Source organism: Aotus nancymaae, unplaced genomic scaffold (genome assembly GCF_030222135.1).
Source record: "Aotus nancymaae isolate 86718 unplaced genomic scaffold, 86718_ANA_hifiasm-v0.15.2.pri h1tg000029l, whole genome shotgun sequence".
Taxonomy (NCBI): Eukaryota; Metazoa; Chordata; class Mammalia; order Primates; family Aotidae; genus Aotus; species Aotus nancymaae.
Window position 1 is genome coordinate 26,964,253 of NW_026988442.1, and position 17,046 is coordinate 26,981,298.

At 47.1% G+C, this 17,046-nt stretch overlaps 2 protein-coding genes across 11 annotated transcripts in view; one reads left to right on the forward strand and one right to left on the reverse strand.

Moving 5' to 3' along the window:
* The window catches only part of NCOA3 (nuclear receptor coactivator 3), a 149,958-nt gene extending 143,297 nt beyond the window's left edge, over positions 1–6,661 (forward strand). For 5 of the 7 annotated variants that reach the window (XM_064382491.1, XM_012467401.3, XM_012467399.3 and 2 more), the window contains 4 exons: positions 867–1,125; positions 2,252–2,426; positions 2,774–2,915; positions 3,199–6,661. In XM_064382491.1, coding sequence (XP_064238561.1) covers positions 867–1,125; positions 2,252–2,426; positions 2,774–2,915; positions 3,199–3,210 — 588 coding nt within the window. In that variant the 3' untranslated portion in view covers positions 3,211–6,661. The remainder of the gene's footprint in view (positions 1–866; positions 1,126–2,251; positions 2,427–2,773; positions 2,916–3,198) is intronic. The other 2 variants (XM_021669143.2, XM_012467403.2) reach the window with 1 other exon arrangement.
* The window catches only part of SULF2 (sulfatase 2), a 130,434-nt gene continuing 119,066 nt past the window's right edge, over positions 5,679–17,046 (reverse strand). For 2 of the 4 annotated variants that reach the window (XM_064382492.1, XM_064382493.1), the window contains exons 12-21: positions 15,885–16,113; positions 15,030–15,126; positions 14,085–14,179; positions 13,119–13,178; positions 12,454–12,623; positions 12,037–12,179; positions 10,473–10,596; positions 9,509–9,542; positions 9,219–9,272; positions 5,679–8,212 (exon numbers count right to left, since the gene is read on the reverse strand). In XM_064382492.1, coding sequence (XP_064238562.1) covers positions 8,182–8,212; positions 9,219–9,272; positions 9,509–9,542; positions 10,473–10,596; positions 12,037–12,179; positions 12,454–12,623; positions 13,119–13,178; positions 14,085–14,179; positions 15,030–15,126; positions 15,885–16,113 — 1,037 coding nt within the window. In that variant the 3' untranslated portion in view covers positions 5,679–8,181. Of the gene's footprint in view, positions 8,213–9,218; positions 9,273–9,508; positions 9,543–10,472; positions 10,597–12,036; positions 12,180–12,453; positions 12,624–13,118; positions 13,179–14,084; positions 14,180–15,029; positions 15,130–15,884; positions 16,114–17,046 lie in introns of all 4 variants that reach the window. The other 2 variants (XM_021669144.2, XM_021669145.2) reach the window with 1 other exon arrangement.

Below are 17,046 nucleotides of genomic sequence, written 5' to 3' on the forward strand. Positions count from 1 at the left end.
TTGACAGCGTGTCATCTTTTGTCTTCTAACCTCAAATAATTTTCAGGTTCCTCTTCTTCAGTTTTCCCCTCCCCCTGCAATAGCCAGAAAGCTTTTTTTTTTTTTTTTAAAAAAAAAAGAGTCTCTTGCCCAGGCTGGAGTGCAGTGGCATGATCTCGGCTCACTGCAGCTTCCATTCCCTAGGTCCAAGGGATTCTCCTGCCTCAGCCTCCTGAGTAGCTGAGATTATACACACTCCTGCAATCCCACCATGCCTGGCTAGTTTTTATATTTTTAGTAGAGACAGGGTTTCACCATTTTGGCCAGGCTGGTCTCAAACTCCTGACCTCAAGTGATCTGCCTGCCTCAGCCTCCCAAAGTGCTGGGATTACAGGTGTGAGCCACCTCACCTGGTCAGAAAGCTTTTATGTCAAGAATTGTATATTTTGGCCAGTGCAGTGGCTCACGCCTGTAATCCGAGCACTTTGGGAGGCTGAGGCGGGCGAATCACCTGAGGTTAGGAGTTTGAGACCAGTCTGGCTAACATGGTGAAGCACCATCTCTACTAAAAATACAAAAATGAGCTGGGAGTGTTGGTGCATGCCTGTAATCCCAGCTACTTGGGAGGCTGACAGAGGAAAATCACTTGAACACAGGACACGAAGGTTGCAGTGAGCCAAGATCGCGCCACTGTACTCCAGCCTGGGCAACAGATTGAGACCCTGTTTTTTTAAAAAAATTATGTTTTTTCTTTCCCTTTGGGGGAAAAAAAAAGGCACTGGGTGTTTTCTGTCTTATACCTGGTGGTACTGTGGGAGTACTATATGTATTTAACTGGCAGGTTCTTGCTATATGTATATGTAATTGCACTTTTCCTTGGGTATTAGCAGGGTTTTCTTAATGCCCAAATGGTCGCCCAACGCAGTAGAGAGCTGCTAAGTCATCACTTCCGACAACAGAGGGTGGCTATGATGATGCAGCAGCAGCAGCAACAACAGCAACAGCAGCAGCAGCAGCAGCAGCAGCAGACCCAGGCCTTCAGCCCACCTCCTAATGTGACTGCTTCCCCCAGCATGGATGGGCTTTTGGCTGGACCTGCAATGCCACAAGCTCCACCACAGCAGTTTACATATCAACCAAATTATGGTAAATCTGATAGTGAAAATATGCCTTCCCCAAGTTAACATTACTAAGGACATAAAGCTTCACTACATCTGTTGAACATGACAAACAAAAATACTATTCACTCCCTGTTTACTTCACAAGGAAAACCGAATTAATTTAAACTATTAGAAAACAAAAATGCTGCAGCACACAGGTAATTGAGGCAGGTGTATCCTGCCATGGTTGAGTATTTTTTTCAGTCCCACTTTTTTTTTTTTTGAGATGGAGTTTCGCTCTTGTTGCCCAGGCTGGAGTGCAATGGTGCGATCTCGGCTCACCGCAACCTTCGCCTCCTGGGTTCAAGCAATTCTCCTGCCTCAACCTCCTGAGTAGCTGGGATTACAGGTGTGCACCACTACGCCCAGCTAATTTTTTGTATTTTTAGTAGAGACAGGTTTCACCATGTTGACCAGGATGGTCTCGATCTCTTGACCTCGTGATCCACCCGCCTCAGCCTCCCAAAGTGCTGGGATTACAGGGGTGAGCCACCGCGCCTGGCCAGTCCCACTTATTAAGAGTCCCCAAACTCTTAATTTGGAAGAAACACTGCAGAACTGTCCCCTTGCTCTTTCATATATGTTCCAGTATAGTAGAACTCTAATCTCTGAATGCTTGGTCAAGTCAGTGAGAGGAATGCACTTTGTGGGCTTTTAAGTTGATTTTTTTGGTGACTTGGATTTATTAATTACAGTAATGCAGATACCTCTTCAGTTCAGCCTTTGGGAGGTTCCAGGAACATGGTGGGGATAAAGGTGTCTATTGGGGAGCCCTGTCCTCTGAAGATAACTCCCCTGCACTTTAAAGAGGGACAGAATGATGTGAGCTGAGTGATAAGGAGTTCCTTTTCTACAGAAAGCCCATTGAAGCAGCTAACCTTTCAGTGATCTAGATATGGTGCTCCTTTCTGTAGTAAGCCTGTTACTCTAGTTATCATCTTGGTGAGAATCTAGAATAACTGAGGGGCAGCATCTTACAGCACTCTGTATCTTATACTTATCACTTCCCTCCACCCCCCTTTTTTAAAAAAAAAAAAGTTACTGCAGAAATCTGGTATTTCAAGGAGAAGGCATTTGGGCGTTTTTATTTCTTTTTTCTTTGTTTTTGTAAGGAATGGGACAACAACCAGATCCAGCCTTTGGTCGAGTGTCTAGTCCTCCCAATGCAATGATGTCATCAAGAATGGGTCCCTCCCAGAATCCCATGATGCAACACCCCCAGGCCGCATCCATGTATCAGTCCTCAGAAATGAAGGGCTGGCCTTCAGGAAATTTGGCCAGGAACAGGTAAAGAACAGTGACCTTTAAAGTTAGTCACATCTTAGTCCCAGAAGTCCAAGAACTACTGTATTTTTCAGTCAAGCCTTTTTGGATGGAGAAATTGAAAGGACTGGGTTCATATTAGATGTGTTCTTTGGCTTGTCCATTTTGAGAGTCCTTCATACCATGCACGTATCTATTAGGGTATTGAGTACAGAAAGCTGTGAAAAATGGATCACAGCCTGTCAGGGAGTTTTCTCTTTAACATTCCCAGCTTAAGTATAGCAATGTTTGGCACAATTGTGATAGTTTCTGTGGGCATGCCCTTTGTCGCCAAAATGCCTTCCAGAGGTAACATTACAGTTTCTTCACAGCTCCTTTTCCCAGCAGCAGTTTGCCCACCAGGGGAATCCTGCAGTGTATAGTATGGTGCACGTGAACGGCAGCAGCGGCCACATGGGGCCGATGAACATGAACCCCATGTCCATGTCCGGCATGCCTATGGGTCCTGATCAGGTATGGAGTCTGTTCCTTACCATTTTCAAAAAGTTTGTCTCGTTCTTTGGTTAGAACCAAAGCCTCAGCTATATAATCAAAAGGTCCTAGGTATATTTTAACTTGAATGTATAACTTAAAACTACAGTAATTAAAAAAACCCATTGGTTTGAAGGTATTGGGCCATTAGATACTTTTGGTAATATGGGATCTAAGGAACCTGAAAAGCCATGAATGTGGACATGGATATTTTTTTGTTGTGCAAAGCACGTGTTTCACTCAGCTTTTTTCTGGTTGCTAACAGAAATACTGCTGACATCTCTGCACCAGGACCTCTAAGGAAACCACTGTAAAAATGACACTGCACTAGGATTATTGGGAAGATACCATGTTCCGGGCATCCATTTGAAGAAAGCCAGCTTTGAGCTCTGTCAAGGGCATTTTAACTGATGTCATTTGAGCAGGACTGGATTTTAAGCCGAACTGCAATATCTACCTATTTTCCCCCCACCCTCCTATGTATCATGGTGTTCAAAACAGAAATGTTTTTGGCATTCCACCTCCTAGGGATATAATTCTGGAAATGTGGTGTGTTACTGATCATAAAATGTTTGTGTCACTTTTTTTCTGCCTTGCTAGCCAAAGTCTTTTAAATCCATGTAGGTGGGCCAGAGAACATTGGAAGAATCTAGAGAGATTAGAACATCTGCTTTTGCTAGTTGCAGTATTGGACTAAGAGCATAGTCCCAGCCTTCAAGTGTTTTTGTCACTACCAAGTAGTTCTGTGTTGACCCTTTGTCCAGTGGAATTGGTGATTCTCAATTGTCCTTTCCTGATGGTGTTGAGTTGCTCTTTCCCTATTATTTGTTGTCCTAGGCTTTCTCCTAATGAAGGTTTTCATTTTGCCGCTCATGTCCTGTAATACTTCACCTCCAGGAACTGTCATTGATGTCCAATGGCTTTGCAGAAGGGAAAATGAGATGACAGTATTTAATTGCAGCAGTAGCAAACTTTTCACATGCTAATGTGCAGCGGAGTGCACTTTATTTAAAAAGTAATGGATAAATGCAATGTTCTTGAGGTCTTGAGGGAATAGTGAAACACATTCCTGGTTTTTGCCTACACTTATGTGTTGGACAAGAACTATGAATTTTTTTTTTTTTAAGTACTGGTGTCACCCTTTGCCTATATGGTAGAGCAATAATGCTTTTTGAAAATAAAATTCTGAAAACCCAAGGCCAGGTACTGCATTCTGAATCAGAATCTCGCAGTGTTTCTGTGAATAGATTTTTTTTTGTGTGTGTAAATACGACCTTTAAGATATTGTATTATGTAAAATATGTATATACCTTTTTTGTAGGTCACAGCAACTCATTTTTACAGAGTTTGTGAAGCAAAATATTTAACATTGTTGATTTCAGTAAGCTGTGTGGTGAGGCTACCAATGGAAGAGACATCCCTTGACTTTCGTGGCCTGAGGGAGGGATGGTGCTCCACAGCTTTTCCTTCCCCAGCCCCCAGCCTTAGATGTCTCACTCTTTCAATCTCTTCATATAAATCCTTTTTAAAGAGATTTGTTTAGATGTAGGCATTTTAATTTTTTAAAAATTCCTCTACCAGAACTAAGCACTTTGTTAATTTGGAGGGAAAGAATAGATAGGGGGAAATAAAAAAAGAAAAGGTATCAGGAATTCCAAAAAATCAAGCAATTTGATTGAAAAGAGAATCTTTTGGATTTTAAGCAGTCCGTAAGTTAAATAGCAGCAATTCATGGGATTTGTGTGTGTTCAATAATGTTACCTTTTCATCCCCTTTAGGAGTGTTCTTGGATTTTGGTTGCTAAGACCTGAATCCCACATTGAGATCTCAAGTAGAATCTTGGTGTGGTTTCTGGTGTCTGCTCAGCTGTTGCTCATTCTACTAATGTGATACTTTCATTATATCCCTGTGAATTAGAATAGTGTCAGTTATTTCTTAAGGAACTCAGTACCCAGAACAGTCAGTTTTACTGTGATTGAGAGCCACAGTCTAATTGAGCACCTTTTAAACCCCTCCCTCTTCTGCCCCCAGCCACTTTCTGCTGTTGCCTCCCTTTGACACCTATTTTAGTCAGTTGGGAGTAAGGGAAAAACCAAATTTAATTCCCTTTATCTGGGTTACTTCATTTGGTTCAAATAGTCGAAAGAATTGGGTTTTTGAATGTCTATGAATTTCAAAGGTCTCCACTAGCCTTGGTGTCATTTTCTAGCAATAACTGAGAGCCATTTTTTTTTTAAATTTCACACGTTTAGCCAGTCTTTCTAGATGTCTCTGAAGGTAAGATCATGTAATATCTTTGATATGCTTACAAATAAGTGAATCCTGGTATTTCCAGACCCACCACTAGAGTGGATTTTCAAAACAGTGTAGACAAGTATGAGTTTGCCTTCTTCCCCCCACCAAGTTCAAACAACTATATCTAAGAGTGTAAATCCCAAAACTTCCATGGTAGTGGCCTGTGCTTTCCAGATGGTGTGTGCTCCTGTGTGGAGACAGAGGCACAGCCGAGTTAGTCTGTCTTATGTATTTCAGCTCAATTGTGTCTTAACCTTCTTTATGTGTGTGGGGAGAAATAGAGTGGTGCTCTTACTTTTCTTGACTTTAAAAAATTGTTTCCTTAAACCTGGCTCCAGGCTTACTGGAAGGCAGCACTCCCTTTTTTATATAGTGGAAAAATGAAGTTTATTGTAAGTTTTTATATTTTCTACTTGTTCATTTGATTGGTGCAAACTCAAGATTTTGTTCTTTTACTAGGTGCAGTCTTTGAGATAATTTGTTTTTACCTGTATTGCCCTTTATCTTTTTTAGATAATTCTTTGTACTCCTGCTGTCTACCTCTCCTCACACCCCCGCACCCCCCATTTTTTCAAACCTTGGTATCTGTTGGGTGAACAGAATAAGTAATCTTTTCATCTGCTTTTAGAATGTGGGCTATTTCCAGTACCTACTTTTTTTTTTTTTTTTTGCTGAATCCAAAGATATATAAATAAAAAATATATATATTTTATAAAGATCAGAATGATATAAAGGAGATACATGTTTCTTCCTTTAAAAAATAAATGGAAGTTACATTGTTAATGTTCATATTATGATGCCACTTTTCTAAACTGCATCTGGATTGAAAGGTGTAAGTATCAACAACAGTGCTACTTAGTTTATCAGTATTTAATATCTAAGGGGTGAGTTGGGGGGTATCTGTATTAGGGGTAGGGTATTACAGAAGATAATTGGCTTGATGTCCTAGAAGTTCTTTGATCCAGAGGTAGAGGCAGCTGAAAGTGAATGGAATGGATTGCTGGTTACATGTATAACTGCCCAGTTCCCTTTTTATTTGCAGAAGCTGTGAGTTTTGTTCACAATTAGGAGGTTCATAGGAGCAAAACCTCAAGGATTGATGTAATCAGAGGAACAAGAGTTGTTTTCAACTCCAAGGCACACTTGTTGATACAGACGAGCAGGGTGTTTTCTTTCCCTCTAATATATGGAATTTCAAAGAAGATGGAAATGTCATTCTGAGAGCAATATTTAAATTCTCAGGAATTGACTTATACTCTTGAGAATGAATTCAGTTTCAATCAATCAAGTTTACATTGTGTTACTTAAAAATTCTTCTTTATCCTGCAAAGAATCGAAACCATATGAATGACTTATAGGGGATGGTAAGCTTCGACTGCTTTGCTGACCATTTTGGATGTCATTGTAAATAAAGGTTTCTATTTAAAATTGGAGCCTAAAGAGCATTTTTTTTTTTTTTTTAAATATCCCTGTTGGATTAAGGGTAAAAGAAGAGGTTAAGGAAGCCTGTTTTGAATAATGGTAACAGTAACAAGAGTTTGAGAGGTTAAAAGCACAGCTTAGGGCGCTGCTAGGGAGTGTTGGCCTAATGTGGGGCATTGAAAAAAATGTGAGTACTTTGGGGATTATCATCTCTGTCATGTGCTAAATGAGAAATGGGTTCACTGGTGATGATAGTTTCTACTTTTCCCATTCTGGAAATCTGACAACTACTTGTATCAGGTTACACTACCTGATACACAAAGAAGGGTTGGCCAAGGTGAATTGCTTTGCAATTATTAAATTATTAATATATTTTTTAAAAAAGTCCCAAAGCTGCTGGTATGAGACTTACCTGTGAAGTCCCTTGAAGTATGGTAAAGTTTAGTCATTAATCTACAACCATCTACTCCCCTTTTAAAAAAATGTTCTAAACCCAAGGCATTTTCTTCCAAAAAGGTGTTGACTGGCAGTATCTTGAATACTTCTTAAAAAAAAAAAAAAACAGAACACACCAAAAAACTCCCAAGAAATGGCCTTTTACAAAATGTCAAAGGTTTCTTCATACCAACTGTTGGTCATTGGCTGGGGTTTTGAACATTGTATGACAATACTTACACTACAAAATTTTTTTTTTACAAATACAGTTTCATCAAAACTTGGGACATACATCAATCAACTTCTTTTCAGTACCTTAAAAAAAAACATCAGTTCTGGAACATAACAAAGACATACTAGGAGAAATGGTATCTGGACAGGAACAGAAATGTCCACAACTGCGAGGGATTTTCTTTTACACTGGCCACAGAGCGTTTATTGACACCACCACTCCTGAAAATTGGGATTTCTTATTAGGTTCCCCTAAAAGTTCCCATGTTGGTTACATGTAAATAGTCACATATATACAGTGAAGGCAGTTTCTTCAGAGGCAACCAGGGTTTATAGTGCTAAAAAAGTGTCATCTTTTTTGTGCTACTGACTCACTGTCAAACTCTCTGCACTGTTTTCAGCCTCTCCACGTTGCCTCTGTTCTGCATCTTAGTTCCTTCTTTGTGACAAACCCAAAGAATAAGAGGATTAAAACAGGACTGTTTTTCCCTATGATTTAAAAATTCCAATGACTTTCACCATTGTCGGGGAATTTCCAAGGAAATCCCTCCCTCACTCTCTTCGTTTTCCTTTGTGAGCTTCTGGGGGAAGGTTAGTGGTGACTTTTTGATAGGAAAAAATGTATTTTGTGCAGCTGGTGAGGTATAATCCAAAGCAAAAGCAGGGGCAAAAATAGACTTCCTGAAGTTCTCTCTGCTCCTGCTGGTTATCCTCCAGAATCTGCCCTGTTGGCTGAGAGTGAGTGCTTGCTTTCTCAGGCCTCCTGGCCAACAGCAGAGGCCTGCTGGAAATCACTCACATGCTTTTTCGTTGCCTGTGCAGTCAGGTGGCGCCTCTGTTTTTGGAGGTCCACCTCTGTTGTTTCTTAACCTTCCCAGCCTTCCCACAGTCGTCCCCTGAAGAACAAACAAACTCATCTTAGCATTTAGTTACCATCGTCTTTATCATGACTTCCTAATCAGTCCTACAGCTGAGGAAGCTTTGCTTCAAGGATGTGGCTGCTGAGAATGAGTATTTCTAGGTTACTAAGAAAGTGATTGCTACCACCTAATCATCTCAATTTTTAGTTGTTTACTTAAACATTCAATGCCTGGCAAGAATGGCATTGAAGGATCTGGATAGAATAGTGGCTAAGGAGGTTGTGATATGTAAAGATTCTGTACCTTAATTCTAGAAGTACCAGAGAAAGCCTTAGCTGGCCTGTTACTCATGTCCTGTGAAGCCACACAGGTTTGTATGCACATCAAGGAAGAAATGAGTAGACCAGAGGTTGCAAACAGCAGCTCACCAAGGGGGACTGTTTGTCCACATGGTTAACTTAATGTCAAATTAGATGGCCGTGTTAAGAGTTCTCACACATACCTGCACCTTTGGATTTGCTTGATGAATCAGAAAATCTCGCAAACCTCAGCCCATCCCTGCAGGGAACAAACTGGCCTGCTCCCTTAGAACAGAGGTGACCTTTCCAGGTTGCCAGTCTCTTAGTGCCTGCCAGCCTCCAGTGGCATTGGAGTGAGAGTTTGTAGCCTGGGCTTTCTGGAAACCATTTAATGAGGCCATCCTACTGCTGATGTTGTGTACCAGTTAGCACTTTTGCAGCCATAGCCTTCAAGATGCCTGGCAATTTGTAATATTTGAATGCTTCTCAACTCTTAACAGCTCGAGTTTCCCAAACACAGACTACAGTGAGAACAGTAGTGTACTGGACAAGGCGTTAATCTAAAACCCGAAATGGATTCACATGTTTTCTTAGGAAAAGACTTAACATTAGTACTCCTCCCCCCACCACCCACATTATGGGAACAAATGAAGGGTGATAAGTAGAAATGGCATGCGAATAGCATTGGCAAAATGAAGCAGTCAGAACCAGATCTCTATTTGTAAGCCGGTTCCTTAACTCACAGTGATCTGGAAGAAGGTCTCCTCATTCCTGGCCACTTTCGACGCTGAAACATCCTAAGTGTTCAAGTGTCAAAAGAAGAATGAATGTTAACCATCACCAAGAAAGAAAAAGTTGTCCCCAAAGAACTATACAAAGAAGGTCTCCTAGGTGACACCTATCTTTGGTAGGTGATCCTGGGCAGACCAGAGGAAGGGAAGTTTCTCAACAGGTGCAGCCTCACAGAGATGAGACCGAAGGATGGGTCAAGATATAAGAACTTTGTTTAGGCTTTAATAATAAAATGAAATACCTGTATTGCTCATAGCCTCTTCTATCTTTAAGTCCTAAATGAAGGAGAAAATGAAAAAACAGGAGCAGATAGTTTAGGCAAAACAAACAACCCAAACAAAGCAGAAAACCATCTTGGGCTTTTTTGTCACAGTCCCATGATGTTGATGGTGTTCCGTACTCAGAGTAGACTGAATTACGAGGGGACTCTGCCTTAAGTCTTAGGATTGCCCACAATCTGGGGTCACCCTATCAGTTTCAGGACCCTGATGGCTTCATTCAACGCTGACCATAGTCATGGTGAGGGAGGTGGACACGGGAATGAATGTCTATGCTCCAGGGGACAGAAAGCCCAGAGCCCTGACCAGGTGCAGGAGGGAGTTCCCTTTTGGGCTCTGGGAAGGTTTCCTGAGGATGGGGCAGAATCAAGTGCATGGGCTCTGGAGTCAGCCCACCTTGTTCACTTTACTCCTCCATAAAATGATAGGACGACTCACCCCAAAGGCTTATCAGATAAACGCTCAGCACAGAGCCTGGCACACAACAAACATTTGGCGCTATTTAATGGGGCCCTTGCCCAGTCATATTGGATGATACCATCCGGTTAGACTGTCCAGACAAGCAAGACTGCTCTTCCTAGGAGAATGCCAGCTCCACCTGAATCAGGAAGGTCGGGGTCATCTTTGGTTAACATGGGTTCAGGTGTAAGTCCTCAGTAAATGTTTGTTGAATGCATGAGTGAACAAAAGGGAGAAAATGAAATGAGAGGGAATTCCGTGTGCTTCTCAGGCCGGTGGTGCAGGCGTTCCTCTTTCAGGAAGCACAGCTTGTCAAAGGCCATCTGGCTGCTATGGACAGGGGCGTCCATAACTTGTCTGGATCTGTATCACCTCCCAAAGCCTGGGGATTTCAGGCTCATTTTTGGGGTAGACACCACCTCCTGAGTCTCTGCTCTCCACAGGCCCCATGTTGGGGTGCCTACTCACCCAGGTCCATGTCTCGAGTCCAGGGGTTACACTGCTTGTAACCCTTGCAGCTCCTCAGCCCCATGAGCTGTATGTGTAGCTGGTTGAGGACACCCCTGTCCAGCGTGTTCACTGAGTTCATCAGCTGGTTGCAAAAAGGGTAATTTGTCAACAAGGTAAGTATAGGGACCCACCCCGACATCCGCCCTTCTACCAACATGGGGACATATTTCAGGCAGGCTGCGGGTGGAAGGTGCTATGGGCTGGTGACCTGCTTATTCCCACCTCAGCTTCTCCAAGAGCCAGAGTTTGGAAGAGTTAGGTGACTTTTTTTTGGCTTCTAGTGTCACCAGGGTCTCAATGAGAATGAAAACTCAAGAGAATAAAAACCATGTCTGTGTATTTAACGTTGGAATTCTGCAGCCACTGGTCAGGAAACTTCCCATGCTTGGAAAGAAAGCCTTCCAAGTCTTGGGTTTATCAGCAGCCTTCATCGAATCCCCTCAGCTCCTCTTGATCGGAAAGCAGCCATTTGGTGAATGGACGTGTAAGTGACCTAGGTTCTTGGCTAGTTTGGGAGCTACTGGTGTCCAACTTACCCCCTTTGGTTAAAGTATGAGGGTGAACCTATCTAAGGAGAAAGACTGGAAGCCTATATGGTAATTAAAGCATTTGAGCTGCTGACATTTAAAAATCAGATTTTGTTTAAAAAGTTATTTCAGGCTTTTGTTGAAAGGTTGAAGGCTGGACAATCCTAAGGCCACAGTACAGGAAAGCTCTGGTGCTGCTGCTCAGTAGTGACGGCCCCTCTAGCCTCACACGCTCCGGCCAGCAGACGCCCCACTGCTCCTTATGGTTGAGACAGAGGCTCACTCTGTCACCCAGGCTGGAGTGCAATGGCACGATCTTGGCTCACCACAACCTCCGCCTCCTGTGTTCAAGTGATTCTCCTGCCTCAGCTTCCCAAGTAGCTGGGATTACAGGCATGCGCGATCACACCCAGCTAATTTTTTTTTGTATTTTTAGTAGAGATGGGGTTTCTCCATGTTGGTCAGGCTAGTCTTGAACTCCTGACCTGAGGTGATCCGCCCGTCTCTGCCTTGCTGGGATTACAGGTGTGAGCCACTGCTCCTGGTCCCTTTTGGTCTTTTTTGTGGCCCTGGGCCACCGCAGTCGCCTGTGTGTTTAGATGGCTTACTGTACAGAAGCACTTAACAGAGTGCATGGTGCCGTGTGTTACTGTTACATTATCTGCGTGGTCTGTGCAGGCCCTGCAGTGGGTAATAGTTGGCCTGATCCTACAGCCTGACAGTTTCAGGAGTCATCACAAGTTCCTGCCAAGCCTGGTTGAATGCTGACATGTTAAGTTAGAGGGAAGAAGCTGCATGTATTACACATGCAGAGTGATGGAGGCAAAAAAGGCTGATTGAACATGGATTCCCCCAATCTCACTGGCTTCTCAACTTTCTCCCACTGGCTCAGGGACTCAATGGGACTTGGACAATTTGTCATCACTTCTCTGAGGTTGGGGGGCCTACCTGGCAGCACGGGTGCACCCCTGCCCCGCCGCTTGTGTTGTCTGTACCTGGTAGGGGTCTGTGTTGAGATCGAAGTACTCTAGGAAGCCCGTGGCAAATTCACAGAAGAGGAAGTTGTGAGTCTCGTTGATTGTCCTCATGCACCAGTATGTGTTATTGTTGGCGCTGGTGCAGGCGCAGAATGGCCCCACTGCCAAGGAAGACGGAGCACGTCCTGAGTGTGGGAGGAAGCCCCATCTGCCAACAGTGACTCCTGTCAGGGACGCCCCCCCAACCAGTTCCTCGAATGCCAAGAGGCTGCCCTGGGCACCATGGACCTCTGTTGTCAGGGACTCCCTTTCTGGGAGAGGTCTGGCAGTGGAAGCCCTCACAAGCTTGGGGCCAGGTGAGTCACTAAGCGAAGTGGAGAAGTTTCTTGGCCCCCTGGGCCCCAGCCTGTCCATCCCTGCCCAGGGCTCGCTCACAGGTCCAGAAGGGCGCCGTCTGCCAGTGCTGGTTGTTGTGGGTGAAGCACGTGAGGCCTGGCATGCTGCACGTGTCGTTGTTCTGCAGGCGCTTGAGCAGCTTGCGGAGTTTCTTCTTGCGCTTCTGCTCCCGCAACAGCCACACCTTGTCCTTCTCCTGCAGACCCTTCCTATGGGCGCGGAGGGCCACACACGCGTTGGGCCTCTGAGGGATCAGTGACCCCGCGTCTTTGCTCTTTCTGTCCACCTAGGGGCTGGGCTGAGGCTTCTCCAACAGAGACCCATGGGCATAGCAGTTCAGGGTCCCAAGTCCCAGTGCTGATCCAAGGCACAGCCAGGGCTAGAACCTTGGTCTTCTGTCGTCCTACTTTAACTCCCAAGAGGGCACAGAGGTGGGGACAGAACTGTGCAGCTACTGGGACTCCCGTTGACAACCCTTTCCCTTCCTGAGTCCTGCCCTGCTTGGTGGAGTTGTGGCAACCCCATTTTAGCCAAAAGGGGGCAGCAGAGGCCCGCTCAGTGTTGACTGGGAAGTAAGGCCTCTTCGGGGTCACCACGGACTTCCCAGGGAAGGGCCAGGACTTTTCTTTTCTTCTTTAAGCTTAAAGGGGAACTTCTCACGCAGGCCTCTGCATCTCCTCCCCAGGACCTGAAGCTGCCCTTACCTGAAAGGATGCAGGCTGGAGCCTTTGTGCTTGAGGTGGTCTTTGTGCTGGGTGTCGTAGCTGTAAGAGACCCCCCCAGCCCCAGGCTTCAGAAATGGCTTAGAGGGTTCCTGGGACTCCCGCGTGTAGCTGCTGCCCCACCTCCCACCCTCCTCTTGGGGTGGTGGTGGGAGGGCACTGTCCTATCCCAGGGGCAGCAGGACCCTGCCTGAAGGCCCCAGGCTAGACTTTAGAAGGTCGGTTTCGTGGTAATTTAGCCACAGCTAGAAGGGGGGCCTGGCTTCAGGTGGCGTCAGCCTCAGCAGCCTTTTCCTTCTCTTTTTGGAGGGTTAATTTCACATGTCAAAGCTTCGGCATCTCGAGGCTGCTTCCCCACCGCCCGCCTGCGCACGCTTGGCTGGGGTCAGCACAGGGGAGCCTGTGTCTGCCAGACTTTCTGGAACGGTCAGGCTTCTCCAGCTGTGCTGTCCATTATGGGAGCCACTGGCCACAGGTGGCTGCTTCAGTTTGAATTAAGCAAAATAAAAAATTCGGCTCCTTGGTGACACTAGCCACAATTTCAAGGGTGCAGCATCCACACGTGGTGCAGGGCAGGTACAGGCCATTTCCAGCAGTACAGAGTTCTACTGGACAGAGCTGTCCTAGAGTTCAGTCCTTTGGGCCAGGGGACCCCTGAGCTGGGAACGTGGACCTCAGACCACGTAGGCGATTTCTGAAAGGGCCTTGGGCAGAGGCCTTTCCTGGCCTGGCGCCGGCTCTGCACAGCAAGTGTGGGCCTCTAGCTAGCGGGACTGGAGCCTGGGCGCCCTGCTGGCTGACAATAAGGATGTGAATTATGGGTTTTTCTTAATGCCATGAGGAAGAAGATAAAGATAAAAAAATGATGAAAGGGGTCAAGCATGAGAGGAGATGAACTGCCCTGTAGGAGAGTGGGGTCTCAGGCAGGTCCCCTTGCTACTGCCTCACCTGATTTTGTGACAGCCACATTCTTCTGGCCGCTTTTTCCTCAGGTGACCTCGGATTTCTCTCAGGGTCTTAATTTTGTTCTGCAGGGTTTCAATCTGAGGGAGGGGCAGGAGAGGAAGCCTGGAAACCACCACGGGCTGGGCCAGAAAGGCCTGGCCTGGCGGCTGCCCCCACACCTCTGCTCAGCGGCGGTGGCTGCACTCCTAGGCCCCATGGCCAGCACGGGCACGTGTGGGTGGCGAGGAAGGAAGCCCGCCCTCCCCTCCAGCCAGCGCGTGCAAGGGAAGCGAGTCATTTTCCTGGCCTGGGCTGCGCAGGAACCCACTGAGCCCACTGCGCGCACCAGTATCTCCCCTGGGCTTGGTGAAACGCCTTACTGTAGTGTAGACTTCTTTGTTTTTGTTTGAGATGGAGCCTCCCTCTGTCGCCCAGGCTGGAGTGCGGTGGTGTAATCTCCACTCACTGCAACCTCCACCTCCCGGGTTCAAGTGATTCTCCTGCCTCAGCCTCCCAAGTAGCTGGGATTACAGGCTCGTACCACCACACCTGGCTAATTTTTTGTATTTTTAATAGAGACAGGGTTTCTCCGTGTTAGCCAGGATGGTCTCAATCTCCTGACCTTGTGATCCGCCCGCCTCAGCCTCCCAAAGTGCTAGGATTACAGGCGTGAGCCCCTGTGCAAGGCCAGTGTAAGGCCACTGTAGACTTCTTGTAAGTCAAAAGGGGGACAGTGTGGCTAAGCCGTCCTCCCTCAGCCTGTGCAGGAAGCTGTCTGTCTGATGCTGGGACTGACGCCTGTCACTGGGTTGAGGAATCTGTGAGGACCTTACTTCACCTCTCCAGCCTCTTCCTTGGGTCTGGACTCACTGCCCTCCCATGTGAGTCGGGGGTCTTGTCAGGCCCATGGTGGCTGAGGGCACACTCCTCTCACCGCTCTCCACTCACTTCATGGTCGATGTGCAGCTTGTGGTCTTTCCAGGCCTGCAGGGACTTGTACAGGTCCAGGTCACACCGGACTGTGTAGTTCTCCAGGATGTGGCACCTGCTTGAGAGAAGGGATCATACGTGGCTCAGTGGAGAAGGTGGTGGAGGAGGTAGAGGAGGAGGAGGAGGTGATGGAGGAGGAGGCAGAGGAGGAGGAGGAGGTGGAGGAGGAGGAGGTGGAAGAGGTGGTGGTGGAGGAGGTGATGGAGGAGGTGGTGGAGGTAGAGGAGGTGATGGAGGTGGAGGAGGTGATGGAAGAGGTGGTGGAGGTGGAGGAGGAGGAGGTGGTGGAGGAGGAGGTGGTGGAGGAGGTGGTGGAGGTGATGGAGGAGGTGATAGAGGAGGTGGTGGAGGAGGTGGTGGAGGAGGTGGTGGAGGAGGTGATGGAGGAGGTGGTGGAGGAGGTGGTGGAGGAGGTGATGGAGGAGGTGATAGAGGAGGTGGTGGAGGAGGTGGTGGAGGAGGTGATAGAGGAGGTGGTGGAGGAGGTGGTGGAGGAGGAGGTGGTGGAGGTGGAGGAGGTGATGGAGGAGGTGATGGAGGAGGTGATGGAGGTGGAGGAGGTGATGGAGGTGGAGGAGGTGATGGAGGTGGAGGAGGTGATGGAAGAGGTGGTGGAGGTGGAGGAGGAGGAGGTGGAGGTGGAAGAGGTGGTGGAGGAGGTGGAAGAGGAGGAGGTGATGGAGGAGGAGGTAGAGGTGGTAGAAGAGGAGGTGGAGGAGGAGAAGGACCAGCCCAGGGGCCCAAGAGATGTGGGAAGCCCTTCCGAAGGTCTGTCCTGTCCCCGTCACCCTCGACTTCCACCTGGACACTCACCGATTTGTCACTTTGATGGGGTTGGTGGCGGCGTAGTTGGGAAGGCCTCCAGTGCCACTGAAGTCCCCACCATCCTTGTCGTCTGGGTTCTCAGGGGCACCTGGCGAGTGCCGCTTGGTGAGGTTTCGGGGCTGGGCAGCAACACCCGGGCCTACGCGGTGCACCCTGCCATCTGCCTCAATGGCCACTGAGCGGATGGAGCGATAGCGAACGTAGCTGGACTTGTACCCTGTGGGCATCGAGGGGTGGCAGAGTCAGGGAGGAGGAAAAGGCTGGCTGGGCTGTCTGGGCAGTGGCTCCTTCATCAAGATAGGGCCAGGCTGCTAAGAATGAGGCTCAGCGCTGCCTGCAACCCGAGGGGTCGTGAAATCTACCCGCCCGCTCACAGATCTTGGGAGGGCCTCGAGCGATCACACCATCAAGACTTAAGTCCTAGAGCCAAGAAGCCACCAGCTCGAGAGGATTTCAAGCAAGAGCTGCGTACGGGTAAAGAAATGACGGTACATCATCTGTACAACGGAATGCGCCACCAGGAGCAAGGTTCTGATTCATGCCAGAGCGTGGATGAGTGTCAAAAGCATCCTGCTGAGTGAAAGCAGCCAGACACAAAGCGGGCTTGTATTGTTCATTCTATTTATAGGAACTATGCAGAATAGGTAAATCTACGGCGGCGGAGAGGGCAGTGAGGCGTGACTGCGGGCAGGTGCGGGCTTCCCTCGGGGTGATGAAACGTTTTGGAACTAAGTAGGGGTGTGCAACGTGTGAACACATTAAATGTCTCTGCATTGTATACAGCTGTGAAAATGCTAAGTTTTATGTTATCTCAACTTCACCTCAATTAAAAAGGAAAAAAGTGTCATGGATATAAAAATGCCTTGAACTGGGAAGAGGGCCCTGCAGCACCTGCCTGTCTCTGGAGAGACGTGGACGGGGACTGGGGAGGCCACATACCATCTCCGAGACCCAGTGAGCCGGAGGCTGTCCGCCAGGTGGGTGGGGGCACGAGGCTGAGAGGGGCTTTAAGGACGCCCTAATGCCAAAAACTCAGTGCGTACAGGCAACCTGACACCCCAGAGAGCCTGCATCTTCTATGTCTCAAACACAAATCTGAGTTGCTGACATGAGAGAAAAAGGGGAGGTGGGGGCGCTGACGGACGGATGC